This window comes from Crocuta crocuta, unplaced genomic scaffold (genome assembly GCF_008692635.1).
Source record: "Crocuta crocuta isolate KB4526 unplaced genomic scaffold, BGI_CrCroc_1.0 scaffold119, whole genome shotgun sequence".
NCBI classification, from domain to species: Eukaryota; Metazoa; Chordata; class Mammalia; order Carnivora; family Hyaenidae; genus Crocuta; species Crocuta crocuta.
The window spans coordinates 4,920,808-4,944,719 of record NW_027551562.1 but is presented as its reverse complement, the minus strand read 5'-3'; the positions used below and the strand labels follow the sequence as shown (position 1 = coordinate 4,944,719).

At 43.7% G+C, this 23,912-nt stretch overlaps 1 protein-coding gene across 3 annotated transcripts in view; it reads right to left on the bottom strand.

The window, feature by feature from the left end:
* KHDRBS3 (KH RNA binding domain containing, signal transduction associated 3) overlaps positions 1-23,912 on the bottom strand; it is a 180,677-nt gene that overhangs the window by 114,189 nt on the left and 42,576 nt on the right. For 2 of the 3 annotated variants that reach the window (XM_077749986.1, XM_077749987.1), the window contains exon 2: positions 5,981-6,099. In XM_077749986.1, the coding sequence (XP_077606112.1) occupies positions 5,981-6,099 (119 nt within the window). Of the gene's footprint in view, positions 1-5,980; positions 6,100-6,763; positions 6,781-23,912 lie in introns of those variants that run through there. The other variant, XM_077749988.1, reaches the window with a different exon arrangement.

Sequence of the window (23,912 nt, the reverse complement as noted above, 5' to 3'; positions counted from 1 at the left end):
TGTATGTATTAGAATGCTTAGGGATTAAACAACAACTACCAGATTAAGAAAATAAATCTGTATTAAACTTTTAACTGAAACTGTCAGAATTGAACTCAGGGCACTAAATCTTAACAATCATAGAGCAAAGGCATCTCCCGAATTAACGGTGTCAGGATAATTTCTTCCCCAAAACGGAAATATTTTTTATCCCAATTATAAAAGTTGCACCAAACTGTTGACCATTAACCGACAGAAACACGTAAAGCGGGAAACACACATAACCTATCCTCTGGGAGAACAACTGCTCAGTCAAGTTGTTGTTTTCTTCCAAATAATTGTCCAAATGGGTTATTACCTGCTTTACACATCGCTCTGTCTTTTTCTCACTCAACACTGTCACAGACAACCTGCCGCAGCGGTAGAGCGTCTATGCGTGTGTACTGCCACAAAGAGATGTGTTTAACTTCAGCTCGCAGCTCACTTTTCCAAGTGGTTCGCGCGACTTCCGCCCCCGCACGACTCTGCACGCGGCATGCCCTGTCCTCAAACAAGCCCACCTCGTCCTCTGTTCCTTCCTGTCCGAGCTCCGCAAACCTTGCTGGCCGACCCGACCCACACTCGGCTCCCCGATCACTTTACCTATAAATCCCCTGCACGTTGTGCTGAAAGGAACCTCCTGAGCCAAATGAAATGGCTTTGCACTTCGCACCTGGCCTCTGCCCTGTGTGCGCCTGCCATGGCCGGCCCTCGGCCTCGCCCCATCCTGCTCCTGCAGCCCAGCCCAGCAAGCTCCTCCGGGGAGGCTGCTGTGAGAGTGCCAGCGGGATCGCCCACTCCGTCCCCACCCCCGGGAGCACCCCGACACTGCCCGCCGCACGCTGCACTGCGACGCTGAGCTGTGCGTCTGCGCTCCCCGCAATGCGGAGCGCCCTGTGTGGGGCAAAGAAACATGTCACACTTCTGTTTTCCCGGGACAGTAACTGGCTCACAGAAGACCCTCAACAAATATTAGACATGTGAGTGGATGCACGGATTGGATGAGGAATGAGACAGAACAACAGGAGAGGAACTTAAAATCTACACCACAAAGCATCCATCGGTTCTTAAAGGCAGACTACCCTGTTCCGATGGTGATTTGGCACTTACGTCCTCTCTAGTCACTGCTCAGCACCAAGGGTAAGGGGTTTATCCGCAGAAGACTCTGGATAACAATTTCTACAGCTTTAAGTCTTAAAAAAAACCAACAACAACCCATAAAGGAGTGTTTACTTTGAGTTTCACACTTTACAAGCTCCGCCATATAACTCCATATAACAGAGTGACTGTGCTTCAGCTCTGAGTATGACAAGGCTCGCGTCCAGTGCCGTTCCCTGGAGGAGCAGTGGGAGTGGTTCGTGAGGAGAAAACATTCAGCTGATGGAAATCCTCTGATCAGATGGAGTTTCACAAGCAGCACTTCTATCCCACCCGGAGGTGGAAGGTGTGCAGTAACCTGGGCCGCACACCAAGCTGGGCTGCGGCCACTGCCTCCGGAAGGCCAGCCTCCTCCTGCCCCGTCTACTCGCCGACACCAGCGTGAGAGCCTTTTCTAGGAGCTGCTGCGAGTGCTGCACTAGCCTGTACAGAAGCCTGGCTTGAAGCCCCTGTGCTCGGCTGTGCCGAGCAGGAATCTCTTCCCTTGGCATTTGGAAGCAGTGGACCGCAGCCTACTTCAGGTCTTGGAAGTACTAGAAACAGACTGCTCTCTGTCAGATGCAGAAATTCTAACTTGTCCTGCCCCACCCTCATCAAAGCCGACAGTGAGGAACAGCACTTGAGATTTTACTTCATATACTTTTATTCAACTCACTCACGTACAATAAAGTATTAATCCCACATTAATCATCTACTAGGCTACGAACTATTTAAAGACAGGGAGAGTCTGTTCCTCGTTTTATCTTCTGCATATTGAGCACCTAGTGCATTGAGCAGAGTGATCAATTTATAAAGGTTTCCATGAGCCAGGTTTTGTTTAGTAATGAGTCTGTTTATGAAATGTTCACAGCGTAGTTTTCTCTTTACTAAAACTGTACTTGCAGTTGTGCGAACATGGCTGTGTAGCTTCCTAGCAGGCCGAGCGTCTGTGTCGTTACACAACACGCATTTAATATCATATCACATCATACTACTGTTAACAAGTAGAAATTCTTAAACTCTAAACAAAATACAAACACCAATTATCTGAAGCCTCTGGAGAAGGATCAAAAACAAAGAGGACTCTGAAAGGGAGTCAAAACTTGGAAGAAGGGAAGGGCCTGGGCACATCTACTGACTTTAGAGTCTGTGGCCTGAACTGCAGAGTCTGAGGCAAGCACAGTGCGGAAATGTGAGGGAGGGAGATGAGGAAAGGCAGCCAGAGATGAGGAGCCTCCAAGTTTGTACAAAAATGCACCCAAATCTCTGGTGACCCCAGCACCGTGTGTGCCAAAAACAAACAAAAAAGTCAAACTAAGAACAGAACGGAACTGAGATCTGCTCAGTTTTGACTACGTAATACTCACAACACCCAATATACAATCCAAAACTACTCACATGCAAAAAAGTGTTAACAGTATGACTCATTATCAAGATAAAAGTTTATCAATTCAGGTCAAATCCAAGATGAATACGATTTTTGAATTGGAGGCTTTAAAGCATCTATGTTAACTGTGCTCAATAACACAAAATAACATAACATCTGGAATGAATAAAAAACAGAAAATCCCAGCAGAGAAAATTTTTATAGACATGTTTATATATGAATCAAATAAAACATTCTGAAACAGATCATTATAATAATTGATATAAAATTTATCTGATGGGCTTAACAGAAAAACAAAGATAACATAGGAGACAACCCATGATTTTAAGATACAGCAGTAGAAATCCAATCTGAAGAATGGGGGATGGGTGGGGGGAACCCATAATAAAAGAAGAAAAAGCCACAGGAACAATTTTGAGAATATCAAAAGATTGACTATATATGTAATTGGTCTCCAAAGATGGGGAGAGAAAGGGCCATAAAAAAAGTATTTGAAAAAGTAATAGCTAAAATATTCTGATGAAATGGACAAATCCCTTTGGGGGGAGAAAGATCACAAAAGATTAAATAGGAAATCTCATTAGTGCCATGTTAATTAAAAACACTGAACTATAGGGCGCCTGGGTGGCTCAGGCAGTTGAGCATTTGACTTCAGCTCAGGTCATGAGCTGCAGTTCGTGGCTTCGAACCCCACATGGGGCTCTGTGCTGACAGNGGAGGGGAAGGGGAAGGGGAAGGGAAGGGAAGGGAAGGGAAGGGAAAGAAAGAGAAAGAAAGGGAAAGAAAAGAAAAGAAAAAAAAGAGGAAAGGAAAGGATGTCCCACTTTATAAAAACAGTGTAACACTAATATCAAAAAGAAAAAGAAAAAGAAAGGAGCACTTCTCACTTTATGAATCTGGCATAACACTAATATCAAAATCTGACAAAGTTGTCATATGTGAAAAAAAAAAATAGGCCAGTATTGCTCATGAACACAGATGCACTTGAATCCAACAATATATAAAAGAGATAGACAATACTAAGTAGGGTTTAACTCAGGAATGTAAAGGTGGTTTAATTTAGACAATCAATCAATAAGATTCACTACATTAACAGTGTAAAGGAATAGCATTCTGTGTTCATTTCAACAGACGTAGAAAAGGCATTTGATGGAATTCATCACCTACTCAGCATCACATCTCTCAGCAAAACTGAGAGAGAAGGAGACTCCCTCCACCTACAAAAGTCCCATGGCTGCTTACTGCTCTCTACTTCAGGAAAAAAGAGAGAAGGTCTAATCCCACTCTTTGTCCTCAAGTATTAGACAGAGATACTACTAACCAATATAATAATGCAAGCTAAATAAATGTAAGCCTAAAAACTAGAAGGAAAGTAAACTTTATGCAGGTGATAAGATTATGCACGTAGCCTATCCTAGTGTGTCCATAAAACAACTCACTAAAACAAGTGAATTCAGCAAGGAAGCAGAATACAAGGTGATTTTACAAAGGTTTACATTAGAAGGGGAAAATTAGAAAATGAAATTTCTAAATATTCACCAAAAAACATAAAATATTTAAGAATAAATTAAAAACAAATAAGACCTTTATCTGAAAAGTACAAAATGCTCCTGACAGACATTAAAAAATCTACAAATGGAAAGATAAACCATCTCCAGGAACTGAAGATTCAATGTTGTTAACATGTCCTATCTCCATAATCAATCAACACATATAGTGTAGCTGCAATCATTATCCCAGCAGAGTATTTTGTGAAAATTAATGAAATAATTCTTAACCTTACATGGGACTGCCAAGGACCTATAATCCGAGCTACTCTGAAAATAGAAGGACGAAGTGGAACGGGCCATGGTACTTCACTTCACGTCTTACTACAAAAAGCTACGGTGATGGAGCCAGTAGAAAAGTGGTGTAATGATCCATGAACACATGACCGACGTGAAAAAGACCCTCACTTACACAGTCCTACGATTTTCGTCAAAGGTACCAACACAGTCAGTGGGAGGAAAACATCTCTGAAACAACGGTACTGGAAAACCAGATATCCGTACGAAGAGAACTTCTGACCTTTTAGTATCACAACATACACATAATTCCCAATGTATCACAGACCTAAAAGGAAAAGCTATAATGGTAAAGCTTTAGAGGAAACACAGGAGACCAGCCCTATCGCTTAAAGACAACTCTAACATTTCTTTGAGGTTGCCCATTTAGTTGACAGAAGGCCATAATCATAAAAGGAAAGGAAAAACCTGAGATATTAGATATCATCAAATTAATAACTTCTGCAGCTCACAAAACACTATGAAGAAAATAACGGGAAAGCCACAGACTGAGCCAAATACTCACAACATATCTAACAAAAGGCTTATATCCAGGATATATAAAAAAGCTCCCACAAACTCAATGATGAGAAGACATGCATCCCACTTACAAATAGGCAAGGACCCAAAAAGACACTTCAAAATAGAAGATGGACAGGGGTGCATGGGTGGCTCAGTCAACTAAGTGTCCCACTCTTGATCTCAGCTCGGGTCATGATCTCACGGTTCATGGGATCAGGCCCCACGTGGGCCCTGCACTGACAGTGTGGAGCCTGCTTGGGATTCTCTCTCTCCCTCTCTCCCTGCTCACATGTTCTCTCTTTCAAAACAAGTGCATAGTAATTTAAATCTTAAGTGTTTACTTAAAAGAAATAAAAACATATCGTCACAAAATGTATGAAAACCTGTATGGAAATGTCCACAGCAATTTAGTCTATCATTCATTTGCAATGAGTAAGTAAATTGTGGCATATTCAGGTAACGGACTACTATTTGACAATCAAAAGAAATGAACTACCGATATATATAAACAGTATGCATAAATCATGTACATGAACTCTCAAAAGAAAGAAAAACAGGATAAAGAGAGTATCAACATATCAAGTCACGCCCAATCTAAAATGATCAAGATCTCAGAATCAGATAGAGACTTTAAAGCACCTATTATAATCATGCTGAATGACACCGCACTCGCAATAAACGAAAAATATTTTTCTAGAACAGAGAAGTAGCGTAGATAATATTTTGTGTTTAAACCCTATGCTAAGCATTTACTATGAATAATCTCATTTAATTCTTAACTATCCAGCCTCATCTTACAAATGAAGGAACTAAAGTAGAAAGATTAGTTACATGGGTCATCCTAAGTCACATTACTAGCATGACTCAGAAACACACTTTAGGGCTCCTTAACTCATACTACAGTCAAACAGAAAAGATAAGATTACTAAAGAAGTTTTTAGTTAACTTTAAAAGTTCGCTGTGTTGGTGTGAGGTGGGGGAGGGCTAGGCTACATACGGGAAGACGCCTCAAGAAAATATCCAACAGAACATAAATTAAACATCTGCTCCCTTGGGATCAGGCTTATGGCACCTGCAGACCTCACGGTCTTACCTTAGGGAACTGCTTTACAGGAATTAACACTTTCTGTCCCAGCTTCATGTTCTTATTAATCACCACATCGATGTACTTTTCTTCGTCCTTGCCTTCTCCTTTCTGAAACTTTTCTATTTCTGTGGAGGAAAAAAAATAACCATGAAGTACGTGACTTAGAACCCCGAGGTTGGGAGTTCTCACTAGCTCTGTTGTGGCATGAAATCAAATACAGAAATACGGACTGTCGGATCAACAGGAGTTTTTCAAGTAAGGACACGTTCCCCACGTTACCAGTCGTTCCTCACCAGTCCAGGAGGGAAAAGGCCTAAGCCATGGCTCTGCGAAGCCCAAGCTCAACAGCCCAGGCTAATGAAGGGAGCAATGAACCAGCTATAAAACAGACACAAACAAAAGCAAGTTTCTGGGGGTTTCTGGAATCCTAGCCAGAGGCTCCTCAAATGGCGAAGAAGTCGGAGAGGACTCTCCGTTCAGGGTCACAAGCTCCTGACGCCCGCCTGGCTCTCCGCGGTTTACACCGGCAGGAACTGATTCCTCGGCATTAAAAGCCCCAGACAGCTTGTCCGTGGACGTCCCCAAACCAAATCTACCCTCCACATAAGTGACACCGATCAACGACACACTCAGGTCTTCGCTAACATTCCTTTCTCTACTTATTAACGTTATTATTTCAATTTCAGACATGCCCGTCTAGATTCAGCCACATCAAATACTACTTTTCATGTGTGACTAAACCTTTCACCGATGGGGCAGGAGGGGAAGAACCAATCACTTGACACTCACAAAACACTTGCTGCGACTGCTAGGTGACAAGGAGACGGGGTACCTCCGTGCCGCGTCTGTTACCGACAAGGTTTGTGCCCTGCACTCACGTGCTGAAACCCTCAGCCGCGCAGGGAGGGTCCCAGGAGGCGGGGCTCTAGGGAAGTGCCCGGATCAGGGGGGTGGCGCCCTCACGAAAAGGATTAGCGCCTTATAGAAAGGAGCCCCCACAGCTCTTCGGCCCCAGCCGCCACCCGAGGACACAGCGGGGAGACTGCCGGCTACGAACCGGGAAGTGAGTCGTCACATGACACGGACTCTCAGGCATCCTGATCTTGGACTTCCAGCTTCTAGACTGTGAGAAATAAGCTTCCGCTGTTTCTAAGCTCCCCGGCCTGTGGTGGTCCGCTCTACAGCCCAAGGGGACCAAGACGTTCTCCCCCTGGGACGCAAACTGCAATTACCTAAAAATCTGTCCCTTCATTCAACAAACATCTACCACTAAGCACACGCTCTGTGTACCTTCCAGATCCTGGAAAATATCAGCATGCGGTTTTCTCGTGTTGTTGCCGGGGGCGCCTGGCTGTGTCAGAGGAACACCACCGGGTGCTTGAACGAGTGCTGGGTGAGTGTGCACACGCACTGTCCCCCCCACACACCGACCACAGCATCCCCAAGTTCAAGGAAGAGAAGCACAGCATGGAGAGGGTCCGAAGCCGGCGTCAGGTGTACAAAGGGGCACGCACATTCACGCACTGTGCTTGCTGGCTAGGAAGCCTCGAATTTAAAACATGCCGCATTCAAGACACACCTCAGCCCTCACAAGAGATGGCGCGCGGGAAGTTCAGAAAGGTTATTTTGCTAATAATAAACGGCAAAGGTAGGATTCCTCTCCAGGGCTGTCTGACTAGAAGGATGGTGCGCCACTGCGGTCTCGCCCACCGGTTTCACGTCATCTAGGACAGAGAGTAAGATCTTCGTGACACCTTAGGGTGCATGGAGGGTCTGCCTACATCTGCAGGCTGCAGTCACCACTACAGAGCCTGTGGCAGTGATGCCTCTGCTGGTTATTGTCCGTGCACCCACCCCTCATTCCACTCCCAGCACTCAACCCCCGACTGTCTTACTCGTATTCAGAGTCAGACGTGAGCTCTCGCCTCCACACTGACAGTCTTGACACCTATCACGACAGTTCTGAATAAAGTCTTCCTCACCATTTTAACAAGTGTCAGAAGAATTCTTTCTTTAACAGCGCATGGTAGAAAGTCAGTACATATGTGAGATGTAACGAAAAATATGTATTTGGCCTTTGTCCTGGGTTCCTGCCACAGACCTCCTAAAACCCTACAAATTTCCTGAGTAATGGGGGTGCCTTTTATCATTCCTAACAAGCCCCTTTCAGCCATACCTGCCTTTACGCTAACGAGATGGCACTTGGAGGAAAAGGGGGCTAGTTGCCAGAAAAACCAACCACGTGCAACACTAAGCAGGTGCCAAGCTAACACAGTCAGCACTCCCACCTGCGGGCACAGAAGAGGGGCTCCAAGCTGAGTTCAATCATCAGTGACCGACGATTTAATCAATTGCATCCACAGAATGTATGCTGTAAAACCCCTCAACTACAGAATGTGGGGAGCTTCTGGGCTGGTGGACATATCCCCGTGCAGGAGGGTGGTGTGCTTACAGAAGGCGTGGGGGCTCCCTGTGCTCCCCCAATACCTTCCCCAGAACCCCTCCTTCTGTTGGGCTGTTCCTGACTTGTATCCTTTACCACGACGGTGAGTAAAATGCTTCCTGAGGGGCGCCTGGGTGGCTTAGTTGGTTAAGCGTCCGACTTTCGCTTAGGTCGTGATCTCGCGGTTCGTGGGTTCGAGCCCTGCGTCGGGCTCTGTGCTGACTGCCAGCTCAGAGCCTGGAGCCTGTTTCAGTCTGTGACTCCCTCTCTCTCTGACCCTCCCCTGCTCACGCTGTCTCTCTCTCTCTCTCTCCTAGAAATAAATTTTAAAAATATGAAAAAAAAATACTTCCTGAGTCCTGTGAGTCACTCTAGCAAATTATCCAACCCGAAGACAGGTCATGGACGTCCCTAACCTGCAGCTCGTCAGACGGCAGTGTGGGTGGCCTGGGCACCGCACCTGCAGCTGATGTCCGAAGCAGGGGTGTCTGGGGGAACGCAGGCCCCATTCTGTGCGGTCTGCCCTAACTCCAGGAGTCAGTGTCAGAACTGAATTGCATTGAACTGCTGGACACACAGTTGGTGCTGGCAAATCAACTGGTGTCAGGAAACACTATACAAGAGGGATTAAGTGTGACCGGGAGCAGGACAGGCGCAAGCAGGAATGGTCCTGATGATAAAAAGAATGACGGAGAGACAGGAAAAGACGTCAGCTCTGCAGCTTCTGACCAAGGCGTCCAAGAATCAAGATAAATACTATGAATACTGCAAATAAACTGAGTGATTGTTTTTCTGCCTTCTTGCATCCTTCTATATTTTGATCCTGAAAACTGATTCTAAACAGAATCTGTATGGGAACAATGTGCATTAAAATAGACGGATGTGAAATGCAATGACTTACTTAGATGATTCTTGTTAATTGCTGTTGAAAACACCTTTTAAGAGTACTTTTGACTTTTTTCTATAAAAGTAAAATACACACATGGTAAAAATGTATAACAGCGCAACAGGATATAAAATGAAAAGGTTTCTCCTATACCAATACTCCGGAAGCAATGATTGTAACAATTTTATATACTCTTCAGAAATCTTCCATGGATAAACGCACGTGCATATCCACATATGCACACACACACACAGACACACGTGCACATACACACGTGCACACACGCACGGATGCATACACACACGCCCATAGGGTTTGGAAACTGTAGAAGTACTGGTGCAATAAGCAAACCTAGTTTTGTTTTCCTTAGTAAATAACAATAAGTCACACTTCATCTGCTCCATCGAGTATAACAATTCATGACTTCAGCTTTAATTAGAAGCAAATTCATTCTACATTTTTACTTATGCATTTATGGTATAATTGGAAATGCCTTTAGCATACAAGATTCAACAAAATTAGATATACTGAAACTTTGTAGAAAGAAAACAAAGAAAATTTAATGAACATAAATGTTCTTTAATATAAAAGTCATTACCTATTTTTTAATGTTTATTTATTTTTGAGAGACAGAGACAGAGACAGCGAGCATGAGTAGGGGAAGGGCAGAGAGAGAGGGAGACACAGAATCCTAAGCAGACTCCACACCATCAGCACAGACTCAACGTGGGGCTCAAACTCACGAACCATAAGATCATGATCTGAGCTAAAGTCAGACGTTTAACTGACTGAGCTACCCAGGCACCCTGTAATTACCTATTTTCAAATAACACTGCATTTTTTTGATTTTTGAAAAATATAGCAGGCATAATATATAATTCCACAATTAACATTCAAACTTTATTCCTTTTTTTTCTTTAATGATTTATTTCTGAGAGAGAGAGAGAAAGAGAGTGAGAAAGCGAGTGTGTGAGCAGGGGAGGGTCAGAGAGAGAGGGAGACACAGAATATGAAGCAGGCTCCAGGCTCTGAGCTAGCTGTTAGCACAGAGCCCAATGCGGGGCTCAAACCCTGGAGCTGTGAGATCATGAACTGAGCCGAAGTCGGAAGCTTTAACGAACTGAGCCACCCAGGTGCCCCTCCTTGCATCAATGATATATTTTAAGCACCACGTAAAATCATAAGGTTAAAAAAATTAGAAAAAAAATATATTTTACAACATATTGATGTGAAAGTTTGAGATATACCTATGGTTTTGAAAAGGAAAATAAAAATTAAAAAACATATAAAAGATATCTAATTTCCTTCTCTTGACAGTCAACTCTGAAAATCTTACATTGCTAAAATATCTTGCTACTCTAAGTAAGCTTTGCATTATGTTAANAAAAAAAAAAAAAAATTTATCTGAAAGCTGCTGATGCCTGATGCCACACCACATGCATGCCAGTCACCCTGGCATGGACCTAACACCCATGGCGGCCGCGGCAGCCCCAACTCTGTGCCTAGGAGCAAGCTCGCCTCGCTCAAATCACGACCACTGTCCATGTCCAGGCCCTCCAGTGACCAAATTCAAAACTTGTGTGTGTGTGTGTGTGTGTGTGTGTGTGTTTTAAGGCACTATTCATTCAATCAACAATTCTGTATTTTCCACTCAATTGAGGATTGTAATAAGCAGTTTGGTGTTTTCATGAAAAATCATGAACTTACAATTAATATACAATGCAAAAAAAGGGGGGGGTACACAAGATGACCTAGGAAATCAGGGAACAGCTTTCCAGTATTTATGCCTGTCCCTAACAGGGAGTTTCATTTTCCAAAACCCAAGTGAGCACCTCCCTGGTCTTCTCTAGGGAGCACACAGACACCCAGGGTGGTGTCCCCACCTTTCAGTTAACTGTAGCCAATGGAGACCAACCATGGAGAAAATCTAATCCGGTTTCTGAAATCGGAGGCATGAGGGATTGGACTTCCACTAATCCCCAGACTACGCCTGTTACCACACCAAGGCCACCCCTCCAGCTCAGAAATAATACCCACATGTGTGACTAGGTTTTAGAAACTGTAGGGGAATAAAATGTTATCTTGTCAAATGCTTGACATCAAATTTCTGTCAGTCCACTAATCTAGTGTCAGTTATTAACGTCTTTTTATTTGTTCATTTATTTTTTGTTTGTTTCTGTTTTTGTTTTTGCCTTGGGCTAATATAGGGCTTCCTAAGCAATGGCCACTTACGTTTTTATTTTAACCCACCAAATACAGTAAAATCCACTAATCCTCTAAAAAACAGCCAAATAATCTTTGGATTTACAGAAGTTAAATTTCCAATATTTATTTAAAATATCAAATATTTTGAGCACCATAAATTTTCATTAAAAAATGCTTAAATTTGCTCATAGAATCAAGCACATATAAATTGATATTTTCTGAGCAACTCCATTTCTGTGAATGCGCCCTACAGACATTCTTAGATAAATGTAAAATATCACGTACAAAGCTATCTATTTACGGCATTGTCTTTAATAGCAAAACCCTGATAATCATCTAAATGGGTATCAATAGAAGGAGCCTGGTTTTAGAAGCCAGGGCAAATCCACAGGATGAAACAGCACAGAGCTACTTTACAAGATCAAGAACTCTATGTTCTGATCGAAAAAGGTCTCCACCAGATACACTGTTCAGTGTGCACACGCGTGCACACACACGCACACACACAGGGTCAAACAGTGTAAGAATATATGTTCATATTTACAGAAAATGCCCCCTTCCTTACACATAAGAAACTAGTAATAGTGGTGACCTAGTGGGCATCAGAGAACGCACTGAACAGTAAATACGGGATAGGACACTTTTCACTTTATCTTTTATGTTATTCAATTTTTTGAAAAATAAGTATTTTACCGATTCAAATTTACACAGAATTAAATTTTTAAACATTAAACAAAATTTAAAGACCTTAACAGAACAGAACAAAAATTTATACAGGAATGTCCATTTTGCATCTTGGCTAATAATCCAGAGATTTACTCTCTCCTGATCATTCATTTCAGGTTCTTCATTCAAGTATTATTTCACTGAAACTAATGGGGAATTGACCTGGGAAACTTATCTCACTTGAAGCAACAGATATATTTCTGAAAATTACATGTAAAATATTTTATTTTGAGAATCTAATAATATCTTAGAAGAGGCGCTGGGCGGCTCAGTCGGTTAAGCGTCCAACTTCGGCTCAGGTCATGATCTCATGGTTCGTGGGTTCGAGCCCCGCGTCGGGCTCTGTGCTGACAGCTCAGAGCCTGGAGCCTGTTTCAGATTCTGTCTCCCTCTCTCTCTGCCCCTCCCCTGCTCACACTGTCTCTCTCTCTCTCTCTCTCAGAAATAAATAAAAACAAGATCTTAGAAGCAGTGAGGTACACTTGGGTGGGCAACGAAGACTGGCCCCTACCCGAAACACCCTGACTGCGCTCTGACGTGCTGAGGAAAGAGTAGGGGGTGCTGCAAACAGAGTACAGAGAGTGTGGGCCACAGAAACAGACAAATTTAATATCATGTACACAGCACTGCAGAGAAGGGACTAACAGCTTTGGAATTTGGAAGATTATTTGAAAAGCTAGCAAATATGTGCTAAAGGATAAGGAATGGAGTTTGTCAGACAAAGAAATGATGAATTGCCCAGTGAAGGTAAGTAACCCTGGGTAACACGAGTTCACATTCACCCATTCAATGAGTCAGGCTGTACAGCTGATAGGTGGAGTTTACTAAGACAGAATACCCTACTTTTCCCTCTTCTCTTCTAACAGTACAAAGTGGAGTAGCTCAGGCAAGTAATGCTGGTGAGACCCTGCCATCACAGAGCCCATCAGGGAACAAGCTTAGGCATGAACTCAATTTCCTGACCCACGTCCTGGGTTCCTGTAGAGAGACTGGACAGGTGCAGGGTGAGAAAGGGGGTCATTATCTTGGGCCAACACAGAGAATAAGTGAGGACCAAAAGCATGAAAAGGCAGGCCAGGCTCTTGAGGTCAAAACTGAGATCCTAACAGTTCGGCAACAGGGGAGTTGTTAGGGGAGTGCCGTGAAGGGACACATCCTTAAGGAAAGGTGATCTGGAGGCTCAGGACCAAAGGAAGAGGATGGGATACAGGGAGGGATGGGGAGAGAGGGCTCGGAAAGAGAGAGGAAGAGAGAGCAGAGAGAGAGAGAGGGTCTAAAACGTCGCTAGATAATAAAACAGTCTGTCAGGATGAACAACTGTGGGACTGCACCAGTTTACTTTTAGTGAACGTGGACACTGGACGGATGAGAAAGGCGTCAGAGGCAAAGGCTTCCTGTGCGGAGAAAGCATCAAGCCTACTGAATACCCAGTCAGAGAAAACGCACAGGGACAGTGCTGTGCTCCTGCCCCCATCCTGTACTCTCGATCCCACAACACCCCCCTCTGTCCACAGATTCTAGCGCGCCATGCCGGTGCCGTAAGTAGGCTTCTGAACTTGCCCTCCAAGACTGGAACTCTCTGCAGGCTTTCTGCCTTTGCAGTGTGTTGGGAGGATTCTGAGCCCACTAGTCGAGAAAACTCCTGGTGAGTTTTCTTCTTTTTTCCTTCTTTTGAGGTCAAAGCAAGTTTGCACGGTCTCTTGCCAATCAGATGACGACTGATATCCTCCCCCACTCAATTATTTCTGCTTGGGCACCGACCCCCCCAAGGTACCTGGTTGATCAATATCGGGAGTGACTTGTCTCCTTATTCTGGCCCTGCTATGATGATTGCACCTCGTGAAGGAACTTATTGTGGGAACTTCCTCTTTTGATTATGAGAACAGACACCGTGTCTCCAGCAAGTCCTGTTTCTCTCCATACTTTCTTTGAGCTATGAACAGGCTAATAACGACCTTACTCATGAAAGATTGACCTTTACATGTACAATTCTGTTTCTACAGCTGTGTTAGTCCAAGAGGTTCATATAGCTCAACATATAAATCAACTAACCAAAAATGCTTCTCATGCTCTAGCTATTCAAGAAATCATAAAACTAGACACAAAGGTAAATGCACTCGATGAGGCTATTCTATGTATTGGAAATGAGCTAAACTCTTTAAAGGCACGGTTGGCTCTCCGGTGCTATAAAGAATATAACTGGAAAAACAAGTCTTGCCCAGAGACAAAAAGCCTAACTTAGAGAGAAGAACAGATAAGGGCAGAACATAAGTTACCACATATATCTTTGCTAACTGATGATGTATAGCAGACCCTTCCCTAAGGCCTACATTCCACAAACCCCTTCCCTTACCCTGGCAGCTGTGATGAGGATGGATAAGAGTATCTACAAACCTATGACTTGATCTTAGTGTTATTAAAATGTGAACACCCTGTTATTTTCTTAGTTACTCAACCTCACTGTAACTGGGGCAGTTCGGCAAGAAGACTTTTGTAAAACCTGTTTCTGTACATTTTCCAAAAACATCTCACCACAGAGAACTATCCATTGTAAAAATTCCATTTCCTGATGCCATGTTAACATTTGACCTATAAATAAAGACACCAAATCCGACAGGACAGAGATGCCTGCCTGGTGACCAGAAAGATTCTCGGGGCTCTCTCCCTCCCTCCCTGGCCGACACCGTCCACCCTTCAGGGACCCCTGTACCGGCTGGAGCGGGACTCCGGCAGCAGTTGTCTTCTCTTCGCATCCCTACTTAGATTATACTTCCTGGAAAGGCTGTCCTTGAATTCCCACACTAGTTACCCAAGGAAACACAGCACTCTAGCACGATGCTCGCCATGGGTCTAGCCTCCCACTCAAGTCCGTCTTCTCCCACAGACTGTCAGCTACCCCCTTTCAATCCCTTCCATGGTGCCTGGCATGGGTGGCTGGAATGAGGTCCACGCTGTAGGGATGGATGCCGAAAAGAACGCATCGTTACAAATACATTTAGTCTTTTCACTGCATTATCTCACATGACCCTGACAATATCCCAGGACTGGGGAGCGTTATTCACATTTTACAGGAGACAACTCTGAAAATACATGTCTGAGAGTCACAGAGTTTGCAAGCAACATTACTGAGACTCAAATCCAGGACTCCGAATGCGGGACACGTCCCAAAATATTCCATCAACAGCTCATTAAAACATTTTGTCTAGCTAACAACGTGATCAAGCTTCTGTAAAAGAAAAAAAATGCATTCTCTCCAAAAAAGGTCAGTGAAAGAAATGTGTTCGTGAACCCATACGTTCCTATGCTGAGCGCATACACAATTCCTTTTAGTGTCAGAAACTGTCAGCTAGAAACCCTGATACTCTGCAACTCTGCCTATTCCTACAGCCTCTGTTCTCTTTCTGGGTAAATGATCCAAGAGACAGGATTTCAAAAGGAGACATACGGCATTCAAACTAGGTAATCTGAAGAGGGTTTAACCAAATGCCTCTATATACAGGCACAGAGAACCTAAAATTATAGCAACAAAGAACGGCCGAGCACTCTGGGGTTACTCAGGAAGGGGGGTGTTACTGCCCTAACACGGGGAGCATGAAGGCACAAGGAAAGGCAAAGAGGAGGGGAGGAGTGTCTGCTCAGACAGCCCTCACGTCATCCCCATCAGCCTCCTGGGCCCAGAACAGTGCGGGGAGAGTAGAAAGAGACCTGGAAAGGTGACAAGCGTGCTCCAGCCCTATATCTTTGGTAAACCAAAGGAGTCTTCAAAGAGTTTCTGGTGCCTCCTCTGCGTGCAACACTTTCCATGGGAGCTTGCCATATGTAATATTACGCAGCAAAATACTAAAAAGTAATGAAAGTTGTTTTAGAGGTCACTTATACCAGTACTAATTATTATCATTACTTTGTTGAAAATGATTCACCAAGTCCAGGGCGCTGTGTGTGACTTACAGTCTCTCTCTATTCTACCATAACTATGGTCTATCATGTCCATTTTACAGAAGACCCTGAGGATTCAAATGGTTAACAAGCTTGACAAAAGTTAGGTAATAAGTAGTTAAGTAAGGACTGACATCAAGGTCTCTCTAATGTCAAAGCCCATCTTACTAGTTGTTTAAAAGCTACTTAGTAAAAACTCATTTTAAAGGTTCATAAAAGTCACAGACCAATAGCACCAATCAGCCTGCACAATAAAGTACTAGTGGGAACAGAAATACAGTCAGTAGACACCCCCCCGCCCCCCTCCAAGCACCTTAACCCTGAATGAATTGATCAGAGGACACGGCTTAGCCTGGATCTGTAGTAACGAGAAGCCCACACAAGGCAGAAGAACTACATGCTCAACATTCAGAAATCTATTTCAAAATAATAAAACCGCCCAGTTGGAGGATTTAAATTGATCTTAAAAGATATATAAATAGTGTTCAAAGCCACTGTAAATTCTATTTGACAGATTACTAAGATGTTACTGTGGCTGCTGGTCTGAAAAGAAATTTTTTAACCTCCACCATGACAAATGTTTTCACCAAGGAATGATTTTATTTAAGCAATCCAAACCTAACTGAATACCTATTAGATTCAAACCAGATTTGAATAACTAAAACCTGCCCAGGCTAGACTGATTTCACACAGCTCATGATCTTGCAAATAATCTTCCATAAACAGAAATAAATGGCGCAGCAGAGTAGAGATGCATATTGCTGTCCAATAAGGATGAATGGACCGATCATAAATACACACACACGTACCTTCCAGGAGGCGGGACACAGTCCACATTAAGAATGCTTGGGAGTAAATAAACTACTTTTATAATGTCAGAGAAAATATTTATGCACAAATACTCTTAAGTATACGTACAACACATAAGATTAAAACATACACACAAAGAAAGGAAAGTCAAATTCCTCCAGGAAGGGGGAAAGGTTGATAAAGAGGAAGGAAGGAATTAATTCCATCCATCCTAGATAATTAACAAAAATATAACAATAATATCGGCAGCGGGAATGTATTTACTGTCCTCCAGGTATTTAATCCTTTTTTTTAAAGAATTTATTTCTAACGTTTATTCATTTTTTGAGAGAGAGAGAAACAGAGCATGATTGCGGGAGGGACAGAGAGAGAGGGAGACACAGAATTCGAAGCAGGCTCCAGGCTCTGAGCTGTCAGCACAGAGCCTGACATGGGACTCGAACTCACAGACCGTGAGATCATGACGTGAGCTGAAGTTGGGATGCTTAACCGACTGAGCCACCCAGGCACCCATAATCCTTGTAACACTGTAGCAAAGCAGCTCTCATCTTCATTGTACATCCAGGGACCCAGCTGAGGCCCCAGAGTCAGCCCAGAGCTAGGACCCCAATGGCGGTTCTCTATTCCTAAAGCTATGCTCCCTCCAGCTTCCTGGTACTACAGTAATACAGGGATCTTGAATTTGAGTGCCAAAAAATGCTTTGGATTATTTCATTTTTTTGCAGAAACTCACCAAGCTACTGGAAGTATCAAAAGAAATAAGTGTTTATCACAGTGCTTTAAAACCTGTAACACTTAGAACTGAGGCTAGTATCACTCACTTAATACCGTGTTTAGTTTGCCATGATTTATTAACATGTATCTCATTACAGAATGGATTTCAAAAGGAATTTGTGAAAGCAATGATTCTAAAGAATCAAATCCAGATAACTAAAAAATTCTGAGCACTACTCAGAATTATTATAAACAGTTTGTCAAACTCCTTTTAAGGAAAAGAAATGCTTCCAGTGACCTGACCTCTTAATTTCACCTTAAATACATGCAGTCACCTACCAAGCAAAGGGCATCCTAGCAGACAAAAGAGCCACACAAAGATAAGACATGACCACTCGGTGCCTCAAGGGGAAGGGCTGGAGGACCTCCAGAAAGATGTAGGGTAACTGGATTTTGGTACTAAATTCTAACAATTTTCAAAATAAACTAATTGCAAAAGGTTTTTTTGCCCCACGATTTTAAAACAATAAAGACCAAAGGATGTAAAGTGGAGATGGGACGTTTGTGAAGAGCTACTTATCTTAGACACCACTCGAGAGGCTGTATGCACATTTAGTCTGCACGACTTCTCAGGCAGAAATCAGCATCGCTTTTTCCTTGTACCTGGGACGAGGCAGAGGAGACACAGGACTGCAGGATTATGGGCTCTCGAAGGTTTTCTTTCTTCTCCAAGTTACCACACAACTTTGGCTTCAAAGCCGAACAAAACCTTCTAAGCTCACAGGTAAACACAATAACTCCACCTCCAAGAACTCAACAGAATTTTTTAGGAAGTCGATTGACTGCAATGATTGAACACCCACTATTTACTGAGAAATATAACAGAAGCAACAGAGGAAGTTAAGAACGTAACAAATGTACAACAGTACAAACTCATCTCCAGGGAGCTGTCATGCAGAGGGGTGGAGTCAACAAATGCCCGGGGCTCAGCTTTGCCCACGGCCTCACCAGCTCTGATGGCAGATATTGGCCAATGTCTCTTCTACTGGCCCATTTTCATCTGGTAGTAAGGAGATTTCGGAAGTTAGTATTTATCGGAAGTTAGTATTTATTGGCTTTGGCTGCAAAGAATGGTTCAGCTTCCACTTAAATCTTCCAAACAAGGCAGGCAGGTAGATGGGCCCGGAAGGTGATGAGAGCAAGAGGCAAGGAGCCCCCACCTTCCCACACACACCAACCCCATGGCCATCCCAAAGGCTTCAGTACCATTTTCAATTCAATCCAACAACGCTCATCAAATCAAGATACGGCAAACCCACAGACTGAATGAAGAAAACACTGCATCAAGTTAATTCATGTTAATAATGACTTAAGTTAGGGGCGCCTGGGTGGCTTAGTCGGTTAAGCGTCCGNAAAAAAAAAAAAAAAAACATTAAAAAAATAAATAAATAAAAAATAATGACTTAAGTTGGTAACTATTGAAAGGAGGGATGGGAATAACTACTAAAGATTGAAAACAGGAATATCTACTTTTTGGTTATACCTGCCTGAGGGTTATAGCACGTTTCTCACTTTTAATTGCAAACATCATTAAGTATACTGCAAAAGACCACTATCTTAAACAATTATCAGGCTCCAGAGGTCACCAATTAGAACCCTGCAAGGATTTGAATTAAAAAAGGTTTTATGATTAGGTGAAGTAATGATCCAAGAAAGAGATTAGTTCTGTTCCGACTGTACTCATTATAAAACCCATTTCCTTTGTGTGAAGATTCAGTGTCTTTCTCATTTATCCTGCTGGCATTACCACACGTGGAGATAGAAATATGACTGTACTAATGACAGCCTATAACAACCATATAATGCAAGCATTTTGCTCTCTGTTATTTTCATATCTAATAAGATTACCAATGAATATTTTCTATTGGTTAGATATACAAAATACAGACTCTAGGGCTACAACGGACTATATGAAATAAAGTCAAAGTGGGATATAATCGTGCAATGGCCGTAGATACATTTTTAGGTCATTTCATAATCATAATCAGTCCCTATTTGTGCAGCAAAAGGTCAGAGTGGTGGGGGAAAATAATCTGTAAGGCTTTAAATCATATTTTTCATATGTTGACACAGGGTCACTTTTACAAAAAGAACTCTAAAAATAAACAGCATGATCAAGGGTTGCAACTAGATCCCAAAGAACACATCTGCTCTGATGTAAAAGGCATTTCAACAAAGCTACAAGAGATTATTTGCTACAATAATGAACGTGGCTACAATAAGCAAACACAAACACCAAAACAAAACCCCACAGCTTAATATTAATACAAAACATACAAGATGCCTAAATATACTGTATTTCCTTCGTAACTCAATGTTCTTCTAAGCTACCTAAGAACTGCCAAATGGGCATCAAACACTATTTAAAAACAAATATGCAACTTTTTTAAACAAAATGCAATTATAACAGAGATGAAAATTTTGTCACTCAGAGTTAATCATCCCAGGAAGCAGACACATTGATAAAAAATCAATTTGTAAACAACATCAACACAGATGCACACGGTTGCTGAAAATGAAGGTAACGGTCCCACACCAACTTGAAGCTGGGCAGAGTGACCCTCCTACACTGTGCACACGGCTTCTCCTCTGAGTCAGAGGCCATCTGGTCAGGTGGCCATTCCCACTGGGAGGTTTCTTACAAGTACTTGTCAATCTGGGTACAGATCCTCAATTCTAAACCAAAATGTACATTAAAATCATCTGGGGATCTCACAACAACCAACTACGCTAAGGCCAGTCAGCAGCATTCGTCCGTTTTCATCTTGATCTTCGACCATAAAGACCTTAGTTAAGCAATTATGCAGGCTGGTGGGTTCCACCTGTCGAGTCCCCTGACACCTGGCTGATTTACTTTAAGGCTGAGTATACGGATTACCTGCTACTTCACGGAACTGCCCCATGTGGCCTGTCTGGGCAAATGAGACAGAGCCCCAGGATACCAGGGCTCTACTTGGACTAAAACTCCAGCAATAACTATCTGAGGTTGATGCCTGACCATCTTCTATCCTCTTTTCCTCACCACAGGAGCTGGGTTAATGTGTTGTTCTATTCGAGGAACGAGTAACAAACTAAGATGAGAATGTGAAGGCCAACAGCACCGCCGGGAGTCCAGGTAAGTGTTCTCTTCGACCAGGTTCAAGAATCCACCACTCTATACGGCAACTATGGGCCGCAATACATAAACACGTATGCAGAGTGACTCAACTGTCACTATTTCGTAGGAGAGGGAGGAGGAGCAATTAGGGAAAAAGTCTAAAAAGACTCTGCGAGAGAGGAGATAATGGGGAAAAGTTGAGAAGCACTGTCTAGGAAAAACAGCTGAAATAACTGAATATGCTTATCCTAAAGGACAAATGATTCCAGAGAGAATAAAATATACATACAAAAATTTCTGTATGTCATGTAAGAGGGATTAGATTTGGTCAGTAAAAAGGCCAGTGGTACCATTATAACTAAAAGATAGAAATTATAGAGAAAGGAGCTACCAGTCCAGTTATAGAGATGAAGATTCTAGTAGTGGCATGCTTCCAAGATGGAACTTGGCGATCTTCAGGAGATTTCAGGTTCGCCCACAGAGCCCTGTCCAGCACACACTGGGCCCACCTGACAGGAATGGTCATAGACAGGACTCAATCATCTGATGGCAAGATGAACTCAGAGGTTCTTTCCAACCCTGGGATTTACACACGCCCTTATCCTCTGTCTCCCTGACCAGCTCCTACACACACAAAACTCTGTTATTCATCATCATATTCCAGGTACCTCGTTATGCACCATAAATACAAGATGCATCCAAAATACATTTACTGAGTGAATGACAGAGAATGGTGGTGTTCTTCACGGACAGGGCAGTTAGACTTGATGAACTTTCAAGAATCCCCAAGGTGTGAATTAGCCAAAGCAAACAGCCCCCATCTCTCTCTTGCCTCCATAAACAAACCGTCTATGCCACTTCCTAAGCGGAGGTCTCCTCGGGTGCACTGGGGGCTGCCAGAGGGAGACTGACGGCGCCTGACTCTTCCCATTTTGCTTCTGGCTCCTGGCAGCATGCCGCACACGGTTCCCAAGTTCCAGCAGTGACAGTGATCCCCCCAACCTTCCCAGAACCGCCCTCGCCCCGCTCCTCAGCCCACCAGGACCCTCTGCTCAGGGCCCCGCCCCAGAGCACAGTCCTCCAGCTTCCTGAGCACCCACACGAACTGGGGCCACGGAGTCTCCTCCAAGTCTCGTCCTTTGCTCCAGGTGCCCCAAGGGGGAGGGCCTGTGGCTGTGCCTGTGTGACCACACCTGTGTCCCGTCTGTACCCACACTTCCTTTTCCAGCCATCTGGTACCTGCCCAACCAGTTCTTTACAGTAAATCCTCTCTGTGAAAATACCATGCTGGTAAATTCCTGGAAGTGCAGTGGGAAGCACCTGGGGGTCAACAGGCTGGGGGTCTGAGTGCCAAGTGCCAGACGCCATGCTGGGCCTGAAGGAGGGCCCCCGCAGGTCCCCATGGAGCCCGAACAGGGCAGAGACACGGCAGGGAGAGAGGAGCTGGAGGCGCGGCCTGAGCCTGAGCACCAGAGAATCTCTGGCAAGTCCCTTAGCCTCACCGAACCCTCACTTCTTCATGTATAAACATGGGGAGAACCCAGGTCTGCATGAGTCATCCCCAACACCTGGGGTTGTTCGTGGGGGTCACTAATCTAACGGCACTGAGCCTCTTCTGATTTGATCCTTCTAGTTCCACACTGCTTGGAAACTCAAACAATCAACTGTCAGACCAGTGATTTATGAATGGGAGTAAGGCCCTGAGGAGAAGGCGGGACAGCTTTCCTGGGCAGGCAGCACACTGGTACTGGCCTCAAAGAGGTCCTGGCCAGCAGGGGGCAGAGGTGCCAAGCCCGGCTGTGGTGTGCTTGCTCGCTCCCCACCGCACCCCCAGTCTACAGCACAACGATCACCTCCGTTTAGAAAAATGGCATCTACATAACGGCCTCAGCAGAGATGTTCTCTGTGCAGAGGGACTATAATGAATATCCTGGAGGCTGAATTATCTGAGCTAAACGTCTGATTTCCCCAGTGCAAAGCAGAGGAGCACAATATAATCTGGAAATATGCAACTGCAGGTGATGTTTACCTTGAGAAACATACCTATCAGCATTCTGATTCGAGTAACAGAGTAAATTTCTATGAATATATAACCATTCACCACATTATTCAGAGGGAAAGTGTTTATCATCTGCAAAACATTTGCTATTCCAAGGACTAATTAAGTTTACAAACTGTGTTGTGAATACCAGAAGGCAGTAGATGTACAAATCATATTGTTAATTATGCCTCTGACAAAGAAACCATATCACAGGTATTACATACAAATGCTACAACCAGCCAGGCCCTTTAACTTCCAGGATCTCAAGTTGGGGAACAAATGAAGCCAAAAGATGAGCATAAAATGAATATATAATTAAGTTGCTTAGAGGATAATGCAAAAACAGCCCTAAGTGAATGCTTCCTCGAGTTATTTGTCACCTGCTTTTGCTTACGGCACTCCCGCAACCGGGTATTAACATACAGCCTCCGGACGGGCACCATGTCTAGCTTCCTGACGCCTGCAGTAAGAGAGTATGAATTAACGATGATATGGAAAGAAGAGCTTAATTTGATGAGACCTGGAGTGATAAAAAAAAAAAAAACTAATAGAAACACAGATTCAAATCACAGACCAGCACTTACATACAAGATGACATTGGGAAAAAGAGAGGGGGAAAAAAAAGCCAGTCAGAGGGCTCTCGGGCCCCTTGACTACCAATTAGGGATGTCGGAGCTGTGAGGACTCACGGACTACAGCAAGTCATGCCTCAACACCGCGCATAACAGACTCCAACCTCCCGCACGTTCCCTATTTCTGCATATTAATGTGCGCAGAGGTATATAAGACAAGGCTAATAGAACTTCAATGGAAAGTTTAAATATTAATGTGATCAGAATTCAAGATAACGATTTCCAAGAGAGACCAGAGTTCTAGCACCGCCCGAGCCCTTGCAGTCAGCAAACCGAGTTCCGGGAAGGGCCCAGGTGGGGTTGGCCGGGAAGCTGCAGAGGCTTGGACACATCCGTCATTACTCACCTGTTGATAAGGGTCTATTTGGGTGAGTCACTCACCCTCCCT